This window comes from Spermophilus citellus, assembly GCF_964194105.1.
Source record: "Spermophilus citellus genome assembly, chromosome: 7".
NCBI classification, from domain to species: domain Eukaryota; kingdom Metazoa; phylum Chordata; class Mammalia; order Rodentia; family Sciuridae; genus Spermophilus; species Spermophilus citellus.
Genome location: NC_138188.1, coordinates 165,381,380 through 165,401,355, shown reverse-complemented (window position 1 = coordinate 165,401,355; position 19,976 = coordinate 165,381,380). Strand labels below are relative to the sequence as shown.

The 19,976-nt window shown below is 50.4% G+C and overlaps 1 protein-coding gene across 3 annotated transcripts in view; it reads right to left on the bottom strand.

The window, feature by feature from the left end:
* The window catches only part of PCBP3 (poly(rC) binding protein 3), a 227,031-nt gene that overhangs the window by 49,877 nt on the left and 157,178 nt on the right, over nt 1–19,976 (bottom strand). Inside the window, exons 1-2 of one of the 3 annotated variants that reach the window (XM_081301486.1) lie at nt 12,886–12,995; nt 12,431–12,503 (exon numbers count right to left, since the gene is read on the bottom strand). The exons of 1 other annotated variant lie outside the window; for it this stretch is intronic. Coding sequence is in view for 1 of the 2 variants with exons in the window: in XM_081301484.1 (XP_081157610.1) it covers nt 6,695–6,722 (28 nt within the window). In the remaining variant the exon portion in view is untranslated. Of the gene's footprint in view, nt 1–6,694; nt 7,049–12,430; nt 12,504–12,885; nt 12,996–19,976 lie in introns of those variants that run through there. One more of the 3 variants, XM_081301484.1, reaches the window with a different exon arrangement.

Sequence of the window (19,976 nt, the reverse complement as noted above, 5' to 3'; positions counted from 1 at the left end):
AGCAAACTGACCCCTTTCCTCCTGCTCCCTGAGACCATGCATAGGGCTTAGTCTGCAACCTGCAGAGTCGTTCTTGCTATGGCAACATACCAGGCTTCCCCCTACTGGTGCTGATATTTCTGTGCCCTGCCTTTGGGGAAAAGTGCTAAGGGGTCTAGTGTGTGCCTCATACAAACGCTCTCATTTTCAAAGCAGCCATTTCAAGATTCATAACATCTTCCATGTGGAGACAGAGCATCTCTCTAAGGGCTGAACTGAGACCTGGCTCTGACACCACCTTGACTCAGAGCTATCTATGTCTCCACCAGGTTGTGGCAATGGGAGCTATGCCTGCTGTCTGTGCCCTGTGCCCACAAGCAGTACCTTCTCTGAATGTGGTTCATCTCACAGGAACCTCTGGATACCATGGGAGGTTACCAAGCAGGGCCTTCCACTGGCCCATTACAAAGGGTTCATGGGAACACTCTGGCTCACTCATCTTTTCACAGTTCCTACCAGGCACTGTGCATGTAGCATGGATGGGTACGGCCATTCTCTGAAGTGGCTCGCAGTTTGGTGAGGAAATCAGACTACAAAAGAGCTGACAATGCACATAACTGAAGATCAGCCATGCTCCCTACCTGCTCAAACGCATGGACCATGGAGGCCAAAGGTCCAGAAGTGACACATCAGAGCCTCACGCCCAAGGAATCAAACAACAATTTCCCCAAGAGAGTAAAGGAGAGGCTGGGATGAGCCTGCTCCTCCCACATCCTGGCACAGCTTCCCACTTCCACCTGGCTGTGCTGAGTGCTCCCCAAGTGCACCTGCAGGTTTCCCATGACCTCTCATTTTGGGACCCAAACATGCCAATGGGAGTCTGCACTCCCTAAATTTCTGTGCCCCACAGGGCCTCACTAGAGAGTGCAGTGGACACTCCTCCTACTTTGGATACAGTGAGAAACCAGCAAGGAAAATCGACAATGCAGAGGACCTGGTGGCCTTATGAATCCAAAAATGATCCTCAGACAACAGTCAAAAGGGAAGATTTCAACAGGGTGATCATCTTACACATTTCCATAAAAGTAAGGTTTAGAAAATAAAATTTAAAACAGATACCATTTACAAGAACATAAAAGATTCAGAATTGGGATAAATGTAACAAAAGATGTGTAAAACCTCTCAGTAGGAAACTGAAAACTTAGAGCCGGGCATGGAGGTGCATGCCTATAATTCTAGTAACTTGGGAGGCTGAGGTAGGAGGATCACAAGTTCAAAGCCAGTCTCAGCAACTTAACGAGGCACTTGCAACCCAGTGAGACCCTGTCTCTAAATAAATTATAAAAAAGGGATGGAGATGTTGCTCAGTGGTCAAGCACCCCTGAGTTCAATTCCCAGTACCAAAAAGAGAACTGAAAACATGAGAGCAATCAAAGAAAACCTGAGAATCAGAAGACAGATATTGTTCCTAGACTCATGCTCAGAAACTTGGGATGTACTGCGTCCAAACTTATCTACAGACCCAATTCCACAGATAAGCTTATTTTAAAACGTTGGTGAAAAAGTCATCATGCTGAGAATAGCCTGAGGAAAAGAACAAAGTGAGATGACAGAGTCTTGCCACTGATCCGCACAGAAAGCTGCAGTAACCAGCCAGGGGGGAGTGGGCGGGACAAGTCAATTGCCCCAGCAGTTCCACTAGGCAGAAGCCAGCACTCAACTAACCAGAAGGGCAAGTGGACAACAGAGCCCGAATGCTCCCTCCCCAATTTCCCCCTCAGACTCATTCCAGGTGGCCTGTATCCAAACAGGGTCACAGACAGAGCACAGCCTTTGGAAGCAGCATAGATGTAATAAATATAGCTGGGAAAAGGGTAGACTTCCTCAGACACAAGAAAGCACTAATTGTTAAGGAGAAGACAGAAATGACGAACCAAGTAGAGCTACAACTTTCTGTGTGCCCCACAGACCCTGTCAGGAGAGAAAAGCAGCCCACAGAGTGGGAGACGCCTGCAGCTCATCGGACTGCTGAAGGCTTCTGTCCAGGGAGCATTCCCATGCTGCTCAGGAAGAAGAGGCATGAGCCTTGAACAGGCATGGTCCAGAAGAGGCCATCCATATGACCAAAAGTGCCTATGGGTTTTGGATTCAACCAAAATAATTCGTAAAAAAAAAAAAAAAAAAAAATTGCATTGTACTGAACGTGCACAAGCTCTTTTCCCTCTCATTCTTCCCTAGACAATCAGAATTAACTACTTACATAGCACATATATTAAGAGTTATAAGTCATCTGGAGATGATTTATAGGAAGTGCACAGGTAATGGGCAAATACTACGCCATTTTATATAAAGGACTTGAGCATCCATGCACTGTGGTTTCCATAGAGGGGTCTGGAACCCATCCCCTGGCAGATGGGCATCAAAAATCAAGAGGAAGAAGCAGAGTAAGGTCACGGTGGTGCCACCATATTCCTACCAGAAAGGCTGGAATACAATATAACACAACAAAAAACTTGGCAGCAAGCGCTGGAGAACAGCAGAGCAAACTGGTTAACTTGGGAAAGACATTTGGTATGATGAAGGGGACCACTGACATCACCTAGACCCAGCATTCCAGCTTCTAATTAGAAATTCTACTAATAAACTAAGTCAAATGTGAACACGTAGAGCCAGCAACATACATGAAGACCAACAGTACACAGGACCTGTGGAGTCTATACTTGGGGTGGATGGGTAATGTAGTGTCAGGAATTCTGCTCACATATCTGTACACTGAAGAAGAGCAGGAGCCAAGCACACGAGCCTGAGGGACAGCCAGCTTCAATGCACTGTCGCCGTGTGCTGGGCACAGGTCTCACCACAGTCATGGGAGCGGGAACTGCAGAGCACTCAGGGAAGTACCACAGCCTCGCAGAGGGAAGAGGGCACGAGCACTGGCTGCCCACTCTGCAAATGCAGTTCCCTCATGGAAGTCAGAAAGGTACTTGATGCAGTTCAGAGCTTCATGATGGACAAGCCCAATCAGAGCAGAAGGAAGCACTGGAGTCAGGTACAGATAATTCACCCAAACACAAACGCCAAGTACCATGTGCTTCTTTCCAAGCCTGTGACTCTGGTACCACTTTTACTGGGCTGGGTGGGGTAGGCACAGAGTTTCAAATTATTGCTCTTATCAAAACAAAGTGATAGACATGAGAATTGGGGAACTATAGATAAACACACAAAGGAGAGGGTACTGTCCTATTAACATGAAAAGAAGGCCAAGGTTAGTCAGTAGGGCAGGAGATTTTGAAGGAAACAAAATCCACCCAGTGATGAAGTAGAGGGCTGTACACAGGTCCACACTGGCCTGCATGGACACTGCACTGGGCCAGAGAACCTGCACCCCGAGGAGCGGCCTCGCCATCATCCATGAACAGGTCAGAAGCAACCTGGTGAGCAAGGACAAGAAGGAAAGCTCTCGTAACCCTGTGGCCTGTGTTTGTTCACTTAACAGCGTGGTGTCCCAGGGTGTGGGGGCTCGGCTCCAAGGCAATAGCCCCTCCCATCTCATCAGGAAATGCCCCTTTGGCAGGAGGTGCCGCTGTCCTTCCTGGAGTGAAGAAAAGTTTAAATAGCAGCCTCTGGAAGAAGACAGGGCAGGAGAATCATCTCCTCTGCTAAATCCAGGGATGAAGAGGAAGCCTGACCTGGGACGTGCCACCCCCGAGACTTGGAAACTGTCCTGGGAAGGAGCCAGTCCATGGCAGGAGACCCTGTGCCTGCCTGTGCCCCATCAGGGCCAGAAAGAACTGAGGAGGAGCAGTCCTGCTTAGCGGCCAACTGTAGGGGTCCCTGCCCTCAGGAACATTGAGAAGAGGATCTTCTCAGGGGCGGGCTCTCTGTGTAGGAGGCACAAGGACTAGGGTGAGCCTTGCAGGCCTCCCCAGCCTGGTCGGTTACAGGGTCGCTCTCTTGGGAGCCGATGCTCCCCTTTCTTGGTGAGAAGTGCCTCCGGTGCCAATGATGCTTGTCAAGAGGGCCGACTTCTCTGTCCTAGAGAGGCTCCTGGTCAGCTTGGCCTTCAGAACAGGATGGAGACCTAAGGACACTGCCAACAGACTGCTGACTGCATGGCAGATGGGGAGGGAGGGCACAGGCAGCAAGTGACTTGCCCACAGTCACATGACAGGTATAGGCAGAGGGCAGCAGGATGTAGACATGTTGGCAGCAGGGCAGGCTGGCTAAGGCTAGGTGAGACCTGCTGTGTTTGTGCCTCCCAAGGCTACAGCAGGTGTTGAGGGTACATGGTCTCCTTGAGGGTCATAGTAAGATGGGAGAGGAACACAGCTTCTCTGGGAGAGTGTGTGTGGGGCTGGAAGACCCACAGATTAACGACTATACAAGATTCATTTGTCAACACAGGCATAATCATAGCTCATGCTCAAATTCAATAGAAAAATAAGCTGAAATTAGATTTGAGAGGTCATTTCTTTTTGGGGGGTGGGTACTAGGGATTGAACTCAGGGGCACTCAACCACTGAGCCACATCCCCAGTCCTATTTTGTATTTTATTTAGAGACAGGGTCTCACTGAGTTGCTTAGCACCTTGCTTTTGCTGAGGCTGGCTTTGAACTTGCAATCCTCCTACTTCAGCCTCCTAAGCTGCTGGGATTTACAGGCGTGTGCCACCACACCTGGTGATTTCTTTTAGTGTCTTAATATCTTAATACTAGTAATACTTCATTACAACACTACAAATGGCAATGTACGAAATATACAATACAATTTTTTAAAAAGATAAAAGCTGAAGCAATAAAACATTAAAAATCTTCCCAAATGAAAGAAAGAATTAAGAAAAAAGATAAAAAGAGAAATAATAAATGATAATAATATTTTAAAGAAAACAAAATGAGAGTTATCCCAGGAAAACAAGTGATTTTAAGTAGTTAAAAATTAAACAAAATTTAAAAGAGCCCAAAATAAATCAAGACAAAAAATGAATCAAGAAAACTTAGATGAGAAACTTTCAAAAAAGAAAAACATGAATGTTTGGGTGGACCAAAGCTACGGAGACTGGCTTGCAAAGCTGAGACTGGCTGCGGGCAGCTGACCCTGGACTGCTGCTCTGGAAGTGTTTCTGCAGAATCTGCAGTGGGGGGTGGCAGGCAGCACTGAAGAGCCTGCTGAGGGTGCCAGAGATTCGGGAAGACCTGGCTCACAATAACACAAACAGGAGGCCGCCTGGGGGCAGGTGTAGAGGGCGCCCAGGGCTCTCCCTGGGCCTCCTGCCACTGAGGACCTTCACACACACAGAGTGTCCTTGGAGGCCTGGCCCATAGGTGTTGACACTGCAACTGAAGAGGGCAGGGGCAGGAGGGACGGTGTGGGGAGCAGGGATGATGGCATCTCCTTGCACTGTGCTGGACTGAGGGCTTCACCTGCTCCCAAGGGGCCTGGTGGTATGTCCAGGTGGGCAGCCTCAGCAGGGAAGACTGGAGGGTGGCAGAAGCCAGGCCCCTACACTGCAGCTACTGAATCTGTGCTATCCTGCTCCCAGCTGACTCTAGGATTAGCTTAATCCCCAAGGCAACAGCATCACAGAGAGGCGCTGGGAGTTCAGCCGCTGATGGCCTGTTAATCCTGTAAACCTCGAAGCTGCCTGCCTCATTTAATTTATTTTAATGGATTTGTTTTTTTTATTTCAATGTATGTGTTTGAGAAAGCCACAGACATGTATGTGAGAGACAAGCCCTGTATCTCTCCTTGCCAAAATGCAAACACATATTTATGAGCACCTTCATAAATACCGCATGGGTAAAAATCAATTAAAAGGCCCTCTGGTTGGGAGTGTTAATTCTTGAAGCTGGCCCCCTGCATTCTGCTGGAAAGAAGTGGGGTGCATGAGCCTTGTCAACAAGGATGTCACTGGGCAGACCTGAAGGAGGTCCTGCAGGCTTCTTTCTTGTGCAGCCGAGGCAGAAGTCCTGGCCTTGCCTCTGGCTCACCCCTGCTGCCTCCTGTTTCTGGCCAAGGCCTCTGGTACTGAGGGCTGCACACTGGGAATGAGAACAATTGCTCTGTAAGCCCAGTCCTGAGGCCCCTGGGGGGCCACCGGGGACCAGGGCTGAATCTGGGTGTGGACTCCCCGTCATGGCCCCTCGGCACTGCTCCTGGCTCCGGTCCACATCAATCACAATCAGCTCACTTTCTTAGGCACCCAGACAGTGTGACTGTCACAGCAGCAGCATCCTCTCTGAGACCAATAAAAAGAACAAAACGAAAGGCAATATGAATGCCAACCGAGCTGTCCTGACTGGGACTTGAGCATGGCGGAGCCTGGCCAGGGCAGGCAGGGCCCAAGTGCTCTGGGAACACACAGGCTGCGGAGGGAACAAAGCTCCCTGGAGCCACATGCTTGCATGCTGCAGCGGGTGCTGGGCCTCTTCCTAGCCCTACTTTGCATAAGTGCCACATCATGTGTGCTCTGTGACTTGGCTTTGAAGGGCAGCATCGCCTGGAGGCTGTGAGGAGTATAATTTGAAGGGTGCAGCCCGAGTGTCTTGTGGCCCTGAGCATGTGACTTACTCATTCATGACCTGGAACCTTCCACACCCAGAGTGAGGCAGCTCTGGCCAACTCCAGGCAGTTGCTGCAGCTCGGCAGCGTCCTCCTGTCCCCTTGTGGGCTTGCACTCTGAGCCCACTCTTTGACTAAAAGCATGTCTGAGACCTACCTGCTGCTGCTAGGGCTGGGCCCATCATCACCACACATCCTCTTTCTTACTGCCCAGTGACATTCTGTGGCTTAAACACGGCACACCTCCTGTTCCCGTCGATGCCCTCATCCTGATTTCCTCCAGGGAGGCCGGAGCGCAGACCTGACAGCCTCAGGCACCCTGACTGTAGGCAGGGCTCCGCTCCTCTCACAACCCTACATGCAGCTCTCTGCACACATGAAGGTTTGCTAAGACCTGCAGTGAGAACTGCTGGTCAGGTATACGTAGACCTGGCCAAAAGTCTTCCATGCAGAGCTGCACGGTCCTCGCCCTCCAGGTCTGCAGGGCACACAGGCAGCCCGTGTGCTCCCAACCTCTACTCCTCACGGCCATGCACACTTCTCCTAGTTGCCATTCCCTGGCCACTGGCCCCTTGGACATCTGTCAGCCGCTCGGAGTCTCTGTTTCTTAACAGCTGCCTTTTTATTTGTGTTTGGTTGCTATTTCTGCCCTAATGGACCTGGCACTCTTGTGCCTTTTGGAGTGTGGCATGGCCTAGGATGCCCTGTAAGAAAAAGATCATTTTTCAAAATCAACATGGATTTCTGTGCCTTTTAGCTCATTACCCCATCTCAAATACATCTGTATTTGGTATGAGATCAAATTCTAAATTTAGTGTTTTTTTTTTAAATTGACTCAACATCACTTATTGAATAGTTTATCCATTTCTAGTGATTTAAATGCTGATTTGATTAAAGCAAAGCAAGGACTGGGGATGTAGCTCAGTGGTAGAGTACTTGTCTAGCACACAGGGGCCCTGGGTTCAATCTCTGATTCAGCGGAAAAAAAAAAAAAAAAACAAAAACAAAACCAAAACCAAATCTCACACACACACACACACACACACACACACACACACACAGATTAAAGCAAAGCAAACCCAGTCCCGCCCCTGCTGCCATCTGTCCTCCGCCCCGTGCCTACCAGGTTAACCATTCTTCCCGATAGTGCGGGGTACATGGCTCCCCCCACATCCCTGCACTCTTCTGATGGTTTTTAATGCCCGTACTCCCCACATGTACCTCAGTGTGGGGATGCATACATAGGGTCTGAGCAGGGCAGAGACAAGGGGAAGGAAGGGCTGCTGAGCCGGGGGGAGAGGGTGCTGGCAGGGAAGAGGGTGCGTACAGGCAGGTGATGTTGAATGTATTCAGGGAGCTCATGGGTCTGTGTATCTGTGTGACAGGCAGGAAGGCTGTCAGGGTCTCCAGGACTCACCTCTGCCCCTGTCGGCCTACCACCCCAGTCAGGTCCTCTCCTCCCCTGAGACCCTCTGGCCCTGGTTCCTGTCTGGGGCTGTGACAGTGGCCACTGTAGCCCTTTCACCTCTCCTGGCCATACCTGCCCACCCCTAGACACTTCCCAGTGGATGCCCTAGTCCTAGGACTAGAGGTTGTGGCCCAGTGCATCTTCTCTCCCCTGGCACTTGCCTTGGGGTCCTGCTCACCTTGAACTCTAGCAAGAGAGGTCACTCTCCTCTAGGTTCCTCCTTCCTGGTCTCCCACAGGGCTCTCAGTTGTCGTGTGTGGGGGGGCAGCCTGTCTCCTTTCTTACAGGAAGGCCCGCCACAGGTAATGAACCACATGATTCAGCCAGGAGTCCCCACAGGGGATTGCTCACCTTGGACATGTGGTCACTGGACACCACAGGCTATTCTCCTGACCCAGGACTGCTCCTTTTGGCCACCACTCCAGTTGTACAGGAGCCCCACGTGACCTGTACTTAAACTTTCACTCCTGCATGGTTGTACAGTGGTTCTCAAGCTCACAGAGGACCTCCTGGAAGGCTGTTCAGCTCCAGAGTGCGGGCCAGCCCAGAGCTTCTGAATCACATCACTATGCAGGAGGGAGCTGTGGCTGTACCTCCAGAGTGTCCTTGGGGTGGGGGTGGTTCCTAGCCTGACGTGTGTTTTCTTTAAGAGTGTGTAGCTGAGATGTAAAGAATGGGGTCTGATCACTTCCAGCTGGGTTGGAGTCCCAGAGGGTACTGCCAAGCCCACTAGTTTTGCCATGGATGGCCTTGCTGGCCCTAAGTCACAGCATCCAGGCCGGTTGGTTCTCTGAGTGTCCCTGGCTAGAAGGCTCCAGTTGTAGGGTGTTCCTGACCCTAGGTCTTTCTCAGGCTCCTTGTTTGGTGGCAGAATGCTTTATCCAGGCTCCTGGCCCCACCCAGCAGGGCCCAGATAGTGCACACCTCCCACACATGGAGTGTGGGGTGCAGGGTCAGAGGGAACCTGCCCAAGACTTGGTTAGGCCAACTCCACCTGTGACCCTTCAGCTCCCAAATGAGTCAAAGCCAGCACAATGAGGGCGATGTGAACAGGCAGTCAGTCCACAGTGCCTAAGGACACATTGCCCACTGGTGAGAAGCCTGGGGATGGGCAGGCAGGAGCACAGAGACAGGCTCTAGGGGCGTCCTTTGGTCTGGGTAGCATACTCTAATCCGCAAGGTGCCCCAGTGCCTCTGCATGGTTGTATTTGTCACCCTTTCACTGGAGGCTGAGGGGCAGTAAGGACGGTCGGGCCCGCCCTTGAGGCCACAGCACTTGTGTCTCCCCTGAAGGCAAATGGGACAGGCGGGTAATGACTTTATAATTCCATGTGAACCCTCATGCTCATCACAAGAGTGCACCTCTGTCCTGCTGCAGCACGCCATGACTAAGAGCCACAGGAAGACTAGCTTCTGGGACACAGAGAGCAGCAGAGAGAGGGAGACAATGCTAAGAGCTGCACAAAGTTGGTTTGGCTTTCCCCAGGCACAAAAGGAAGATTTAAAACCATCAACAGGAAAATCATTGAATTCTTCTATCCTGCTTTAGTGAAACACAACATTTTCCATGAGCTGGAACCTGGCCGGGTGCCGTGGCGCACACCTGTAATCCCAGCGGCTAGGGAGGCTGAGACAGGAGGATTGCGAGTTCAAACCCAACTTAAGTTCAGCAACTTAAGCAAGGTCCAAAGCAACTCAGAAAGACCCTGTCTCTAATAAAATACAAAAATGGGGATGTGGCTCAGTGGTTAAGTGCCCCTGGGTTAAATTCCTAGTACCAAAAAAAAAAAAAAAAAAAAAAAGACTGGAACCTGGTTAAGGAAAGAGCCCTTTGGAACATAACTAGGGACTCACCCTCAGGTTGTAGTTGACAGGAAATGGTATTACTAAGTGCAGGCGTTTCCATGACCTTGCTCTAAGAGGAAAGCTTCTTGTGTCACCACGGGTACAACTGCTGTTCCATAAACTAAAATGTAGGACAGCTGGTACCCTAAAGTGTGGGCATTTGTTTTTATGATCCTGTCCATACAAACAGTTGAAACATAAATTTAAAATATTGTATCTCTCTCTACATATTGTGGGGTCGGGCTCCAAATTCCTCAATAGGACACCCATAGCACAAGAGTTAATAACAAGAATCAACAAATGGGACTCACTTAAACTAAAAAGTTTTTTCTCAGCAAGAGAAACAATAAGAGAGGTAAATAGGGAGACTACATCCTGGGAACAAATCTTTACTCCTCACACTTCAGATAGAGCCCTAATATCCAGAGTATACAAAGAACTCAAAAAATTAGACAATAAGAAAACAAATAACCCAATCAACAAATGGGCCAAGGACCTGAACAGACACTTCTCAGAGGAGGACATACAATCAATCAACAAGTACATGAAAAAATGCTCTCCATCTCTAGCAGTCAGAGAAATGCAAATCAAAACCACCCTAAGATACCATCTCACTCCAGTAAGATTGGCAGCCATTATGAAGTCAAACAACAACAAGTGCTGGCGAGGATGTGGAGAAAAGGGTACTCTTGTACATTGCTGGTGGGACTGCAAATTGGTGCGGCCAATTTGGAAAGCAGTTTGGAGATTCCTGGGAAAGCTGGGAATGGAACCACCATTTGACCCTGCTATTGCCCTTCTCGGACTATTCCCTGAAGACCTTAAAAGAGCACGCTACAGGGACACTGCCACATCGATGTTCATAGCAGCACAATTCACAATAGCTAGACTGTGGAACCAACCCAGATGCCCTTCAATAGATGAATGGATAAAAAAAAAAATGTGGCATCTATACACAATGGAGTACTATGCAGCAATAAAAAATGACAAAATCATAGAACTTGCAGGGAAATGGATGGCACTAGAGCAGATTATGCTTAGTGAAGCTAGCCAATCCCTTAAAAACAAATACCAAATGTCTTCTTTGATATAACGAGAGCAACTATGAACAGAGCAGGGAGGAAGAGCAGGAAGAAAAAATTAACATTAAAAAGAGACATGAGATGGGAGGGAAAGGGAGAGAAAAGGGAAATTGCATGGAAATGAAGGGAGACCCTCATTGCTATACAAAATTACATATAAGAGGTTGTGAGGGGAATGGGAAAATAAACAAGGAGAGAAATGAATTACCGTAGATGGGGTAGAGAGAGAAGATGGGAGGGGAGGGGAGGGGGGACAGTAGGGGATAGGAAAGGTAGCAGAATACAACAATTACTAATAGGGCATTATGTTAAATTGTGGATGTGTAACCGACGTGATTCTGTAATCTGCATTTGGGGTAAAATTGGGAGTTCATAACCCACTTCAATCTAATGTATGAAATATGATATGTCAAGAGCTTTGTAAGGTTGTTAACAACCAATAAAAAATAATAAAATTTAAAAAAAAATAAGAAAAATAAATATTTAAATAAATATTTCCAATACACTGGGAAAAAAAAATAAAATATTGTATCTCTCAAAGGCAGAAAATTGTTCACTGATACAACAGATTAAGAACAAACCCCATTAGGACTCTGAAACATTTTCCAGCAAATGCAAACACTAGCATTTAGTCTGTCTGGATGGGGCACCAATGGTCGCCATACAGAGACCATGAACACCACCTCCTGCACACGCCACTAACAAGATGTGTTCATCCGCAGGGTCCCCAGCTAATGGAACACTCGATTCATTCAGGCAAGATAGGACGTTTTGTTATTTATAAGCTGCAAAACTCGCATTAGCTTTACCAACATTTAAACACTATTACGCAGTCTGCATAGCTTTATCATGCAAGAAAGTCATGTTTGACGCCCTCCCAGAACTAAAAGAACTAGCTACTTCTCAATATTGATATCGAGCTCCAAAACTGCACATCCTCCATTTGGTAGAAATCGGTGTGCATTAGCCTCACTGATATTTGGGTTTCATGGAGCTTCTGCCCACAGGAACAAACAGCTCAACTGTTTACTTCAGAGGGCAATGTCCCCAGCTGGATGGTGCTGGACCCTGGTTCCTGAGAATGACCAGCATGCTCAGGGTGGGGTTTACATCCCCATCCATATTCACTATCTCTGACAAACATCCTCAGGACTATGTTCATTGTCCTACAAATAATGTTGCTTTACCAGTGCAGAGCATCAGAACAACGTTGACTGTTCAAAAGGAGCCATGTTATTAGAGCAGAGCACTGTCCTCTAAGCATCTGAAACCACTTGCACATACAGTCCAATTTCCGCCCGTCCACCCAAGAAGAGCTCTGTGCAGTCATGGCAGCTCCTCCGAGCACTTCGTCCCGACAACCCACACGTGTGAGAACTCTACTTGCCCTGCCATGCCGCCTGGGTCTGCTTTCCTTGGGTCTGCTGTCCTCACAGCCAGCCTCGGCCACCTGTCCTGCTCCGCTGACTGCTTCCCCAGGCCCACAAAATCCCCTTACCTCAGAACAAAGCAGCCCCGTGAGGTCGGGAGGATCGCGTTGGATGTGGGTACCAGACAGATGGCCACTCTCCCTGTTTAGAGAAGATGAAACGCTAAAGGAGAAAAATTAGAGAGCTGTTTTGTTCTCGACTGAAGGAAGCCACCCATCCCATTGGCCTGGGGTGGGGACCGCGTGACATGGCCCAGGCACATGTGACCTACTTTTCGCCCCGCTCCCCTTGTGCCCTTGGAGGGGCACCCAGTACTCGTGGACTGTCATTCCAATGGTTCCTTCCCCCAACAGGGCAGCTGAACAAGGCAGAGTGCCTGTAGGACATAGGCTGCAGCAGCTAAGCCCCTGGAATGGGGGGACCTCGGCCCACATTAATCCAGACGCAGCTCTTCAGGCTCGAGCTGTCATCGCCGCTGCTGACCGTCTGCCTGTGGACGGCTTGGGCAGGAGGCAGAGCCTACCCATTGGCCCCGGGCTGGTCCTGGGCTTGGCTGGCGACACACTTGCAGGTTCTCACGGAACTGCATCAGGAGGTTATTCTTCACCAGGACGAGGGCCTGAAACAGCACAGACTGGATATCCTGCCATTTGTAATTCACTGTAATCTTCCCTGAGAAGCAAGCCCACACATAAGCTACAAATGGATGAGTATGTTGTGCTCTTGAGATCAGTCCTGATGTGGGCTGTGATCTGCACAGGTGGAATGCAGGGACTGACCAAGACCCCAGGGCTGAGTCACTTGGCACGAGAGAAAGGGGCACATAAATTGGTTCATCCACCAAACTGTGTACTTCTGCCACCCGGTGAGTCAGCCTCCCACTCTGCCTAGGCACCTCTGCCACCAGGTTAAGAGTCAGCCTCCCACTCTGCCTGGTGTGACATGCTACCTTTACCCCTGTCTTACACAAAGACCAGACGACATAACCATCAAACACATGCAGACGCTTGGAGGGAATGTCCAGAGGGGCTGTGGGCTGTGCAGAAGGTGCAGGCTGCATCAGGGAAGTCCCATGGCTTTCCAGTGCCCACTAAGGCACAGAGGAGGTGCAGTCCTACAGGCCTTACCCACCCAAGTCATCCCCATGGTTCATTACTAAACTAAAATAACCAGATAGGGGATATTCACGATAGAAAAGCACACCCCTAGCTAGCTGTTCCCAGAAAGATCATCCATCTGTGGTGTCGGGAAGTCTCCCTCTTCAGATTGTTGTCCAGGTGGAGTTAGTAAATCTCTTCAGCAAGAATAGAACCAAACTGCCTGTGTTTGCTCTGCTTTTTCACACTTAGCATTACATACTCAATATTCCTCTGTATTAATTCATTCTGGTCTATGTAATAGTGATTGAATATCCCATAGCATTACATTCTGTGCATGAGACTTTTATGGATTCTATTTTATATACTATAATGCTTAAAAATGTGACTAGCCTACAATGACTGACTGTGTTGGGTGGCTGAATTGTTATATTAAGCACTATTTTGATAATTATCTTCAAGGTTTCCTCCTAGAGGTCACATGTTGGAAACTAACCCACTGTGACAGTATGAGGATGTGGGCCTTTAGGAGGTGGTAAGGGCATGAGGGCTCCACCCTTATGTATAGATTAATGCCATACGAAGGGGCTCATGGGACCAATGTGGCTCTTTTTGCCTTCCCATGCAGCGTTACCCCTCCAGAGAATGCCATCGTGAAAGCAGTGATCGCCTCATCCGACAGCACTCTGCGGAGGACACAGCACTCCAGGGGCCATCTTGGAAGCAGTGAGGGGCCTCACCAGATGCACAGTCTGCTGACATCCTGCTCTGACTCCCAGCCTCCAGAACGGTAAGGAATGGGTTCACGCTACTGAAAAGTCACCCAGCAGTAGGAATGGTTAAGACAGCATCTTTGCCTATGTCTCTTTCTGCCTTCCCTAGTCTTCCTAGAACTACGTAGAAATATAATTTCTATGTCAAAAGACACACAAGTCTGAAGTTTCTGGTGCCCAGTACAGGCTGCTTGGCCAGTACACCTCCACTGCAGTCTCTGTCCTTGCAGACATGTCCTGGAAGCATGGATCCAGCACTGGTTAACAGGAGGGAGGAGGAACAGGAGTGGGAATCAGGATGGCCTTGCCCCATCTGGCCCCGCTGGCTGAGTTCACCACACAGTAGAGGCTCTGATGCTCCTGCGGTGGGTGGAGACAGCAATGGCACAGTGTCACTCACAGCTCACAGTCACAAATCCGACCCAGACCACTGAAGATAGTGTTCCTCCCACCAGACACCTGGGGGAGGACTGGATACGACCTTGGGTCTGGTGTGGATAGGTCTGGGGTGACTTTGATAAAGCAGTCTGGTGGGAGATAAGCCAGAGGTGACAGTAAGTACAGGCACTGAGGACCTGGTCACTGATGCAAGAAGAGATGGATGGTGGCTGCAGTAGATGTGCAGTCTAGGGCAGGGAAAGTCCAGCTTGATGCATGCAGTGGGAAGAAGGAAGGAAGCACATCGAGTAGGAGTAGAGAGGCGGCCAGGTCCTTGAGGCGGAGGACAGGAAGCGAGTTCTGCACTGAGCCCAGGCTCCCAGGCTAGAGGAGGAACCAAGGCATAGCACCCACAATAAGGCCAAGAAGGAGTGGGCCTGAGGGAGGAGGGAAGCTGAGGCATCATCACCTGTCATGTGCAGGAGGAGCTGCCACTGAGTTGAAGCTGCTGGAAAGACAAACAGGTGAGAGAGAGGAGGCGCTGGTGCTCGCCCCGTCCTGAGGGGCCACTGCCTGCATTTTGGCGTGGAAGCTGCATGGCAAGTCTTCTGTTGGTGTCTCCTGGCCAGGAGGGTGATGCCACAGGGGCACCACAGTTCCAGGAGTCACTCGGAGGGCAGAGTCCCAAGGCAGGGGTCTGTGTCACTGCACCACGTTGCCACCACTGGGGTGCTGGCCCGCCTCTGGCCGTGCCACACCTTTCCACTCCCTGGTTGAGCCAGTTCCCTTTCTGTCCCTTGGATGAGTGTCACTGGCTTTATACTCAGTGGAAGGCTGTGCTCTGCTCCTGCAGGAAGAACAGCTGTGTGAAGTTCTTCAGGGGGTGTCCCTTCTCCCCCATTTATCCATATCAGTATTTGCTGTACGTTGCGGGCTGTCTGCCAATCCTGTTACCTATTCTGTTCGTCACTGAACGCTCTTCGGGTTGGCTCCTGCCCACTATGATATGCCCTTCCTTGTTGGATTTTCATTTTCTTTGTTTCCCCCTCTCGTCTCCTTACCACAGGTGCTCCTGGCTCACCCCAGCTTCCTGCCCAGGCCTGCAGCCAGCCACTCTGCCAGCAGCCTGGTCCTTTTTACTTTGGACCTATTTTAGAAGGTCAGAGATAAGGCGCCACGTGAAGAGCAACCATGAACTACAGGTGAAACTCATATTTAGTTGCATAATTATGCTCTAAATATGTTTTACAAATCAAGTTGCATAATTCTCATATTAGCCTACTCTGCCCTTGCCAATATGCAGCTTATTGAAAGCACAGAGTGAATGGAACAGTTTATGATGAAATCAAGAACCTAACGGTGTCACTGTGCAAATCAGAAATGGTTTTAAATTTCAAATTTAGGAAGTGTCTAATGAGTCTTTTTCTCTGAAACCACTGGAATACACAGGACCTATGACAGACTGCTGTGGTGGACACAGTGGCAATGAGAAGGCTTGGGCAGGCCTGCTACTGAGCTGGAAGTGGGTGACGCTTGCTCTGGCTGTGGGTTGCAGCTGCCTTTGCCTCTGCACCAGCAGCCAGCAGGTCAGACTGGGCCTCCATGGAGAGAGAGCTCTTTCTGGCCCCCATACAAACGACTCCTATGTCTTTTTTGGGGTCATGTGTCACAAGGCTGGGCCCCCCAGCTTCTACAACCCCATCCAGTACATAGACTGCACTGGGTTAGTGACTGCCAGGGCTCCCTCTCTGTACTCTGTGGGAACAGCTCCTTTTTCAGGCATTCATGTGCTAAGGAAAGGGGCCACCCCTCCACCACCTTAGAGAAGCCTCTGGCTATGGACCAGCAGGTGGCTACCTGGCCTCTCTGGTGAGAGGCCCTAGTCATCAGCCCTTGCCCAATGGCCTGGAGTCCGGGACCCTGTGTCCAAGGAGCAAGGTGGAGTTTAGCCATTCCTGCATTCCTGTCTGCAGGTCTCCAAGTGCGTACCCCTGAGTGCCCACTTGTGGGAGGCCATCCTCGCACGTGATTTGAGTTACCACCCTGGCTGGGTGAGAGGTGTTTAGACACAGCGGTGTCAGAGCCTTCCCCACCCTGTCCCAGGTACGAGGGCTTGTCCGTGCAGAGGCATGACTGGCCACTGACTCGAAGACCCAATCATTGGCTCTGACCTTGGGATGCTGCCCCCTTTAACCTTCATTGAATGGGATTTTCCCTGGAATTTTTTGTTTCCCAATAAAAGCTCACTCCCTGGCGTGCGCGCGCGCTCTCTCTCTCTCTCTCTCTCTCTCTCTCTCTCGCCTCTTCTGTAAACCTCGCCACCGCATTAGGTGGCTGGAGGTGGGAGCTAGGAGAAGCCATCTCGGAGCTGGGAAATAAAGGTAAATGAGAGTCTGTCTCTTTAATTTTAAAACTCACTAGCAATTTTTATGTATCGAACTTTCTTTTATGAGGCTTGTGCGCTGGTCGCGTGGCAGACCCACTCCCTCCTGGAAAGGCCACAGGATCTTGCACAGAGCCCAGTGAGGCCCAGAGGGGTGCTCTGGGCAATATGTAGTGATGACACAGGGACCAGGCTCATTGGGAGCTCAGCAGTCACCTGATGGCTGCTATCTGCGGGTTTCCCCAGTGTGTGAGATGCTGCCTCTGAGCAGAGGCAGGGAGCAAATATCCCTTCTTGTTGGGAAAGAGTGAGGTCACTGATCAGGACTCAGACCCAGCGGCCGGGATGCACTTGCACTCTCCTGACGCACAGTCATGCTGGGCACCCCACATAGCATGCCTCACTCACCTCCACCAGTCCTCTCCTGCCTGGCCCCCATGGCCTGGGCTCGGCTGGCCAGTTCTACCTGGTCCAGCAAGGCTTGCTCTGCTCTCTGCCACCTGCTAAGCACCTGCTGATGCCAGGCACTGCCCCAGGCCCAGGCACTGTGATACAGCACCAGGCACTTCTTGTCTGCCTGGTACCTGCCTTCTCTTGGACGGCAATGCATGCTAAGAGATGAACAGAGGGTGACTGGCATGGGCAAAGGGGCTAGTTTGGATCTTGCACATGCTCCTTAGGGGAAAACCTCACCAAGAAAGGCACTTTAGAAGGGGAGAACTGCTGACCCTAAGATGGAACCATTCCTGTCTCGCCTTACCTTGGAGCTGGAAGGTTATGAAGGTGGAAGACTCCTGCCTCCTGCCTGAGATCACTACTAAAGGACTTCCTAAAACCCCTTCTCCTTCTACACATGCCCCGTTCTTTGCATGCTGCGTGTGCACAGATTTCTGAAACACAGTTATCTTTAAGGTTTTCTAAGACTGTGACAACTTGGATAGGATGCTCTGGACAGAACTCAGCAGCAGCACCCCCACCAAAGAACCGATGCCAACTCCTGCCTTGGGTCTTCAAGACCAACATTCTCCTATGCAAGATCTTAGGTAAATTTGTCCCCTTTTTTTCCAATAGAAACTTACCCTTGCACAGCCTCCTTGAGTACACCCACAGTGTGCCACAGCACACAGAGTTCCACTGCAATACTCTGCTGGTCCCAAACACGCCTACCAACCTTGGGAGACTTTCTGGGCACATCTGCTGGGTCACCAGGGGCGATACTGAGGGCATGAGGGAGAGGTCTGTGAGGGTCCCTGGGAAAGGGCTGGCAAGGTCGTCGTGAGGGTGAGGGCAGGGCTGAGGAGCAGAGGAGGGTGTCTTGGGGACGGGGTAACTAGAGCAGTGCTGTGGGGAGTGCTGTGAGCCCTCAGGCACTGTCTCTCAAGCTGACTCCCTCAGGGAGTCTCTCTATGCAATACCCCCATAAAAGTAGGCAGCAAGACCCCAGGGCAGCATTATCCGCCCCCCAGGATCTGCTCCAAATGTGGGCCCCAGAGTTGATGGTGCGCCATGGCTTCTTGGTTATTTACATGTTGGTTCAGTGGTGGCTCTTCCTCCTCTGCTGTGGGCTTTTTGTTCCCCTGGATTCCACCCATTACTTCTGCAGCTGCACCCAGTGCCTACCCAGCACTTGCCACCATGCAGAGGGTGAACAGGTATGTGGCCCCTGACCCGAGCAGTGCACGAGCCTCACTACAAGATCTGAGTCTGCTGGATAAGTCAGAGGCTCTGACTTCCCTTGAAGCCCAGGGAAAGCATTTCTATGTCAGCTCTAACTGGCTCGTGTGTGGCCAGCTGTATCAGAGCCCTTCCAGTCCTACTTGGATCTCCTGTGTGTGCACCACTCTGCATGGTGTCCAGGCAAGGACCCGGTGGCATCCACACTTGGCACAGCCCCGGGTAGGGTCTACAAAAAAGTGAGGCCCTGGGATGCTCCACCCCTCATCATGGTTCTCGGTCTATGATAGGCTGTTGAGCGTCAGATTTATGTAAGTGAAGCTGGGATGAGCCCAGGAGACCACTGTGACTTCTCTTGGGCTCGCCTGAGCAGGTCACTCTTCCCTGCCCCTGCTCTTCTCAGCCCCCAGACTCTTTTTCTCCCTCTTGGGGTCAGAATGCTCTAGGTTTCTCTATCCTGCTCACCTTTTACTTCCCATATGTGCCCACGTCTAGGATCAGGCAAAGGAAAGGCAGAGAGAGGAAAAAAACAACAGAGACTCATCCCACCTCTTGGGAGGGACCATGGCTGCCACCCTGAGAGGAAGCCCCACCCGCTAGATCTTAGACTCCATGGCCCTGTTGCTCCACTGCTGCCACCATGGGGTGGCCTGGAGTTGGGTGTAGAACAGAGAAAAGGGCAAAACTCTGGGCCTGCTCCCATCTTCTCTAAGCATACGGCTCCTTGGGCCCTTCCTACACCTTCTCTAGAAGCTCCCTGTCAGGCTCGGGCCAACCTGCAGGACTGGGCTACAGTGAAGCCAGGGCAGCAGATGCTGAAGGAGGAGAGCGGGTAGCCACTGCCCTGCTCACCTCCCCAGCCTGCCAGCTATCATCTGCTGCCCAGAGCCCTGTGTCAGGGCTGCCTGCAAGGAAGAGAGCTTTCTCCACCCCACTAGCCAGCACAGAGTCCAAACGTCCTTTCTACTGTTCACCTCATCAGAAAGGACTTGTCTCACCATGAACAATCCAAATGAAATTAGATAAGCAATTCTTACTATAGCATCAAAAGGATAAAGTTCTTTAGTACAGGCTTAACCAAAGAGGTGAATGACTTAGACCCTGAAAACTGACAGAAGGAAAACACACACACACACACACACACACACACACACACACACACACACAAGCCTGAAAGATATCTGTGTTCATGAACTGAAAGACAGTGCTGTTAAGATGCCAGTGCTACCCAAGCAACCTGCAGACTGAATGCCTGTCAGAAGAGCAGCAGCATTTCTGCATGCCTTAACTTCCTATGGAGTCGCAAGGG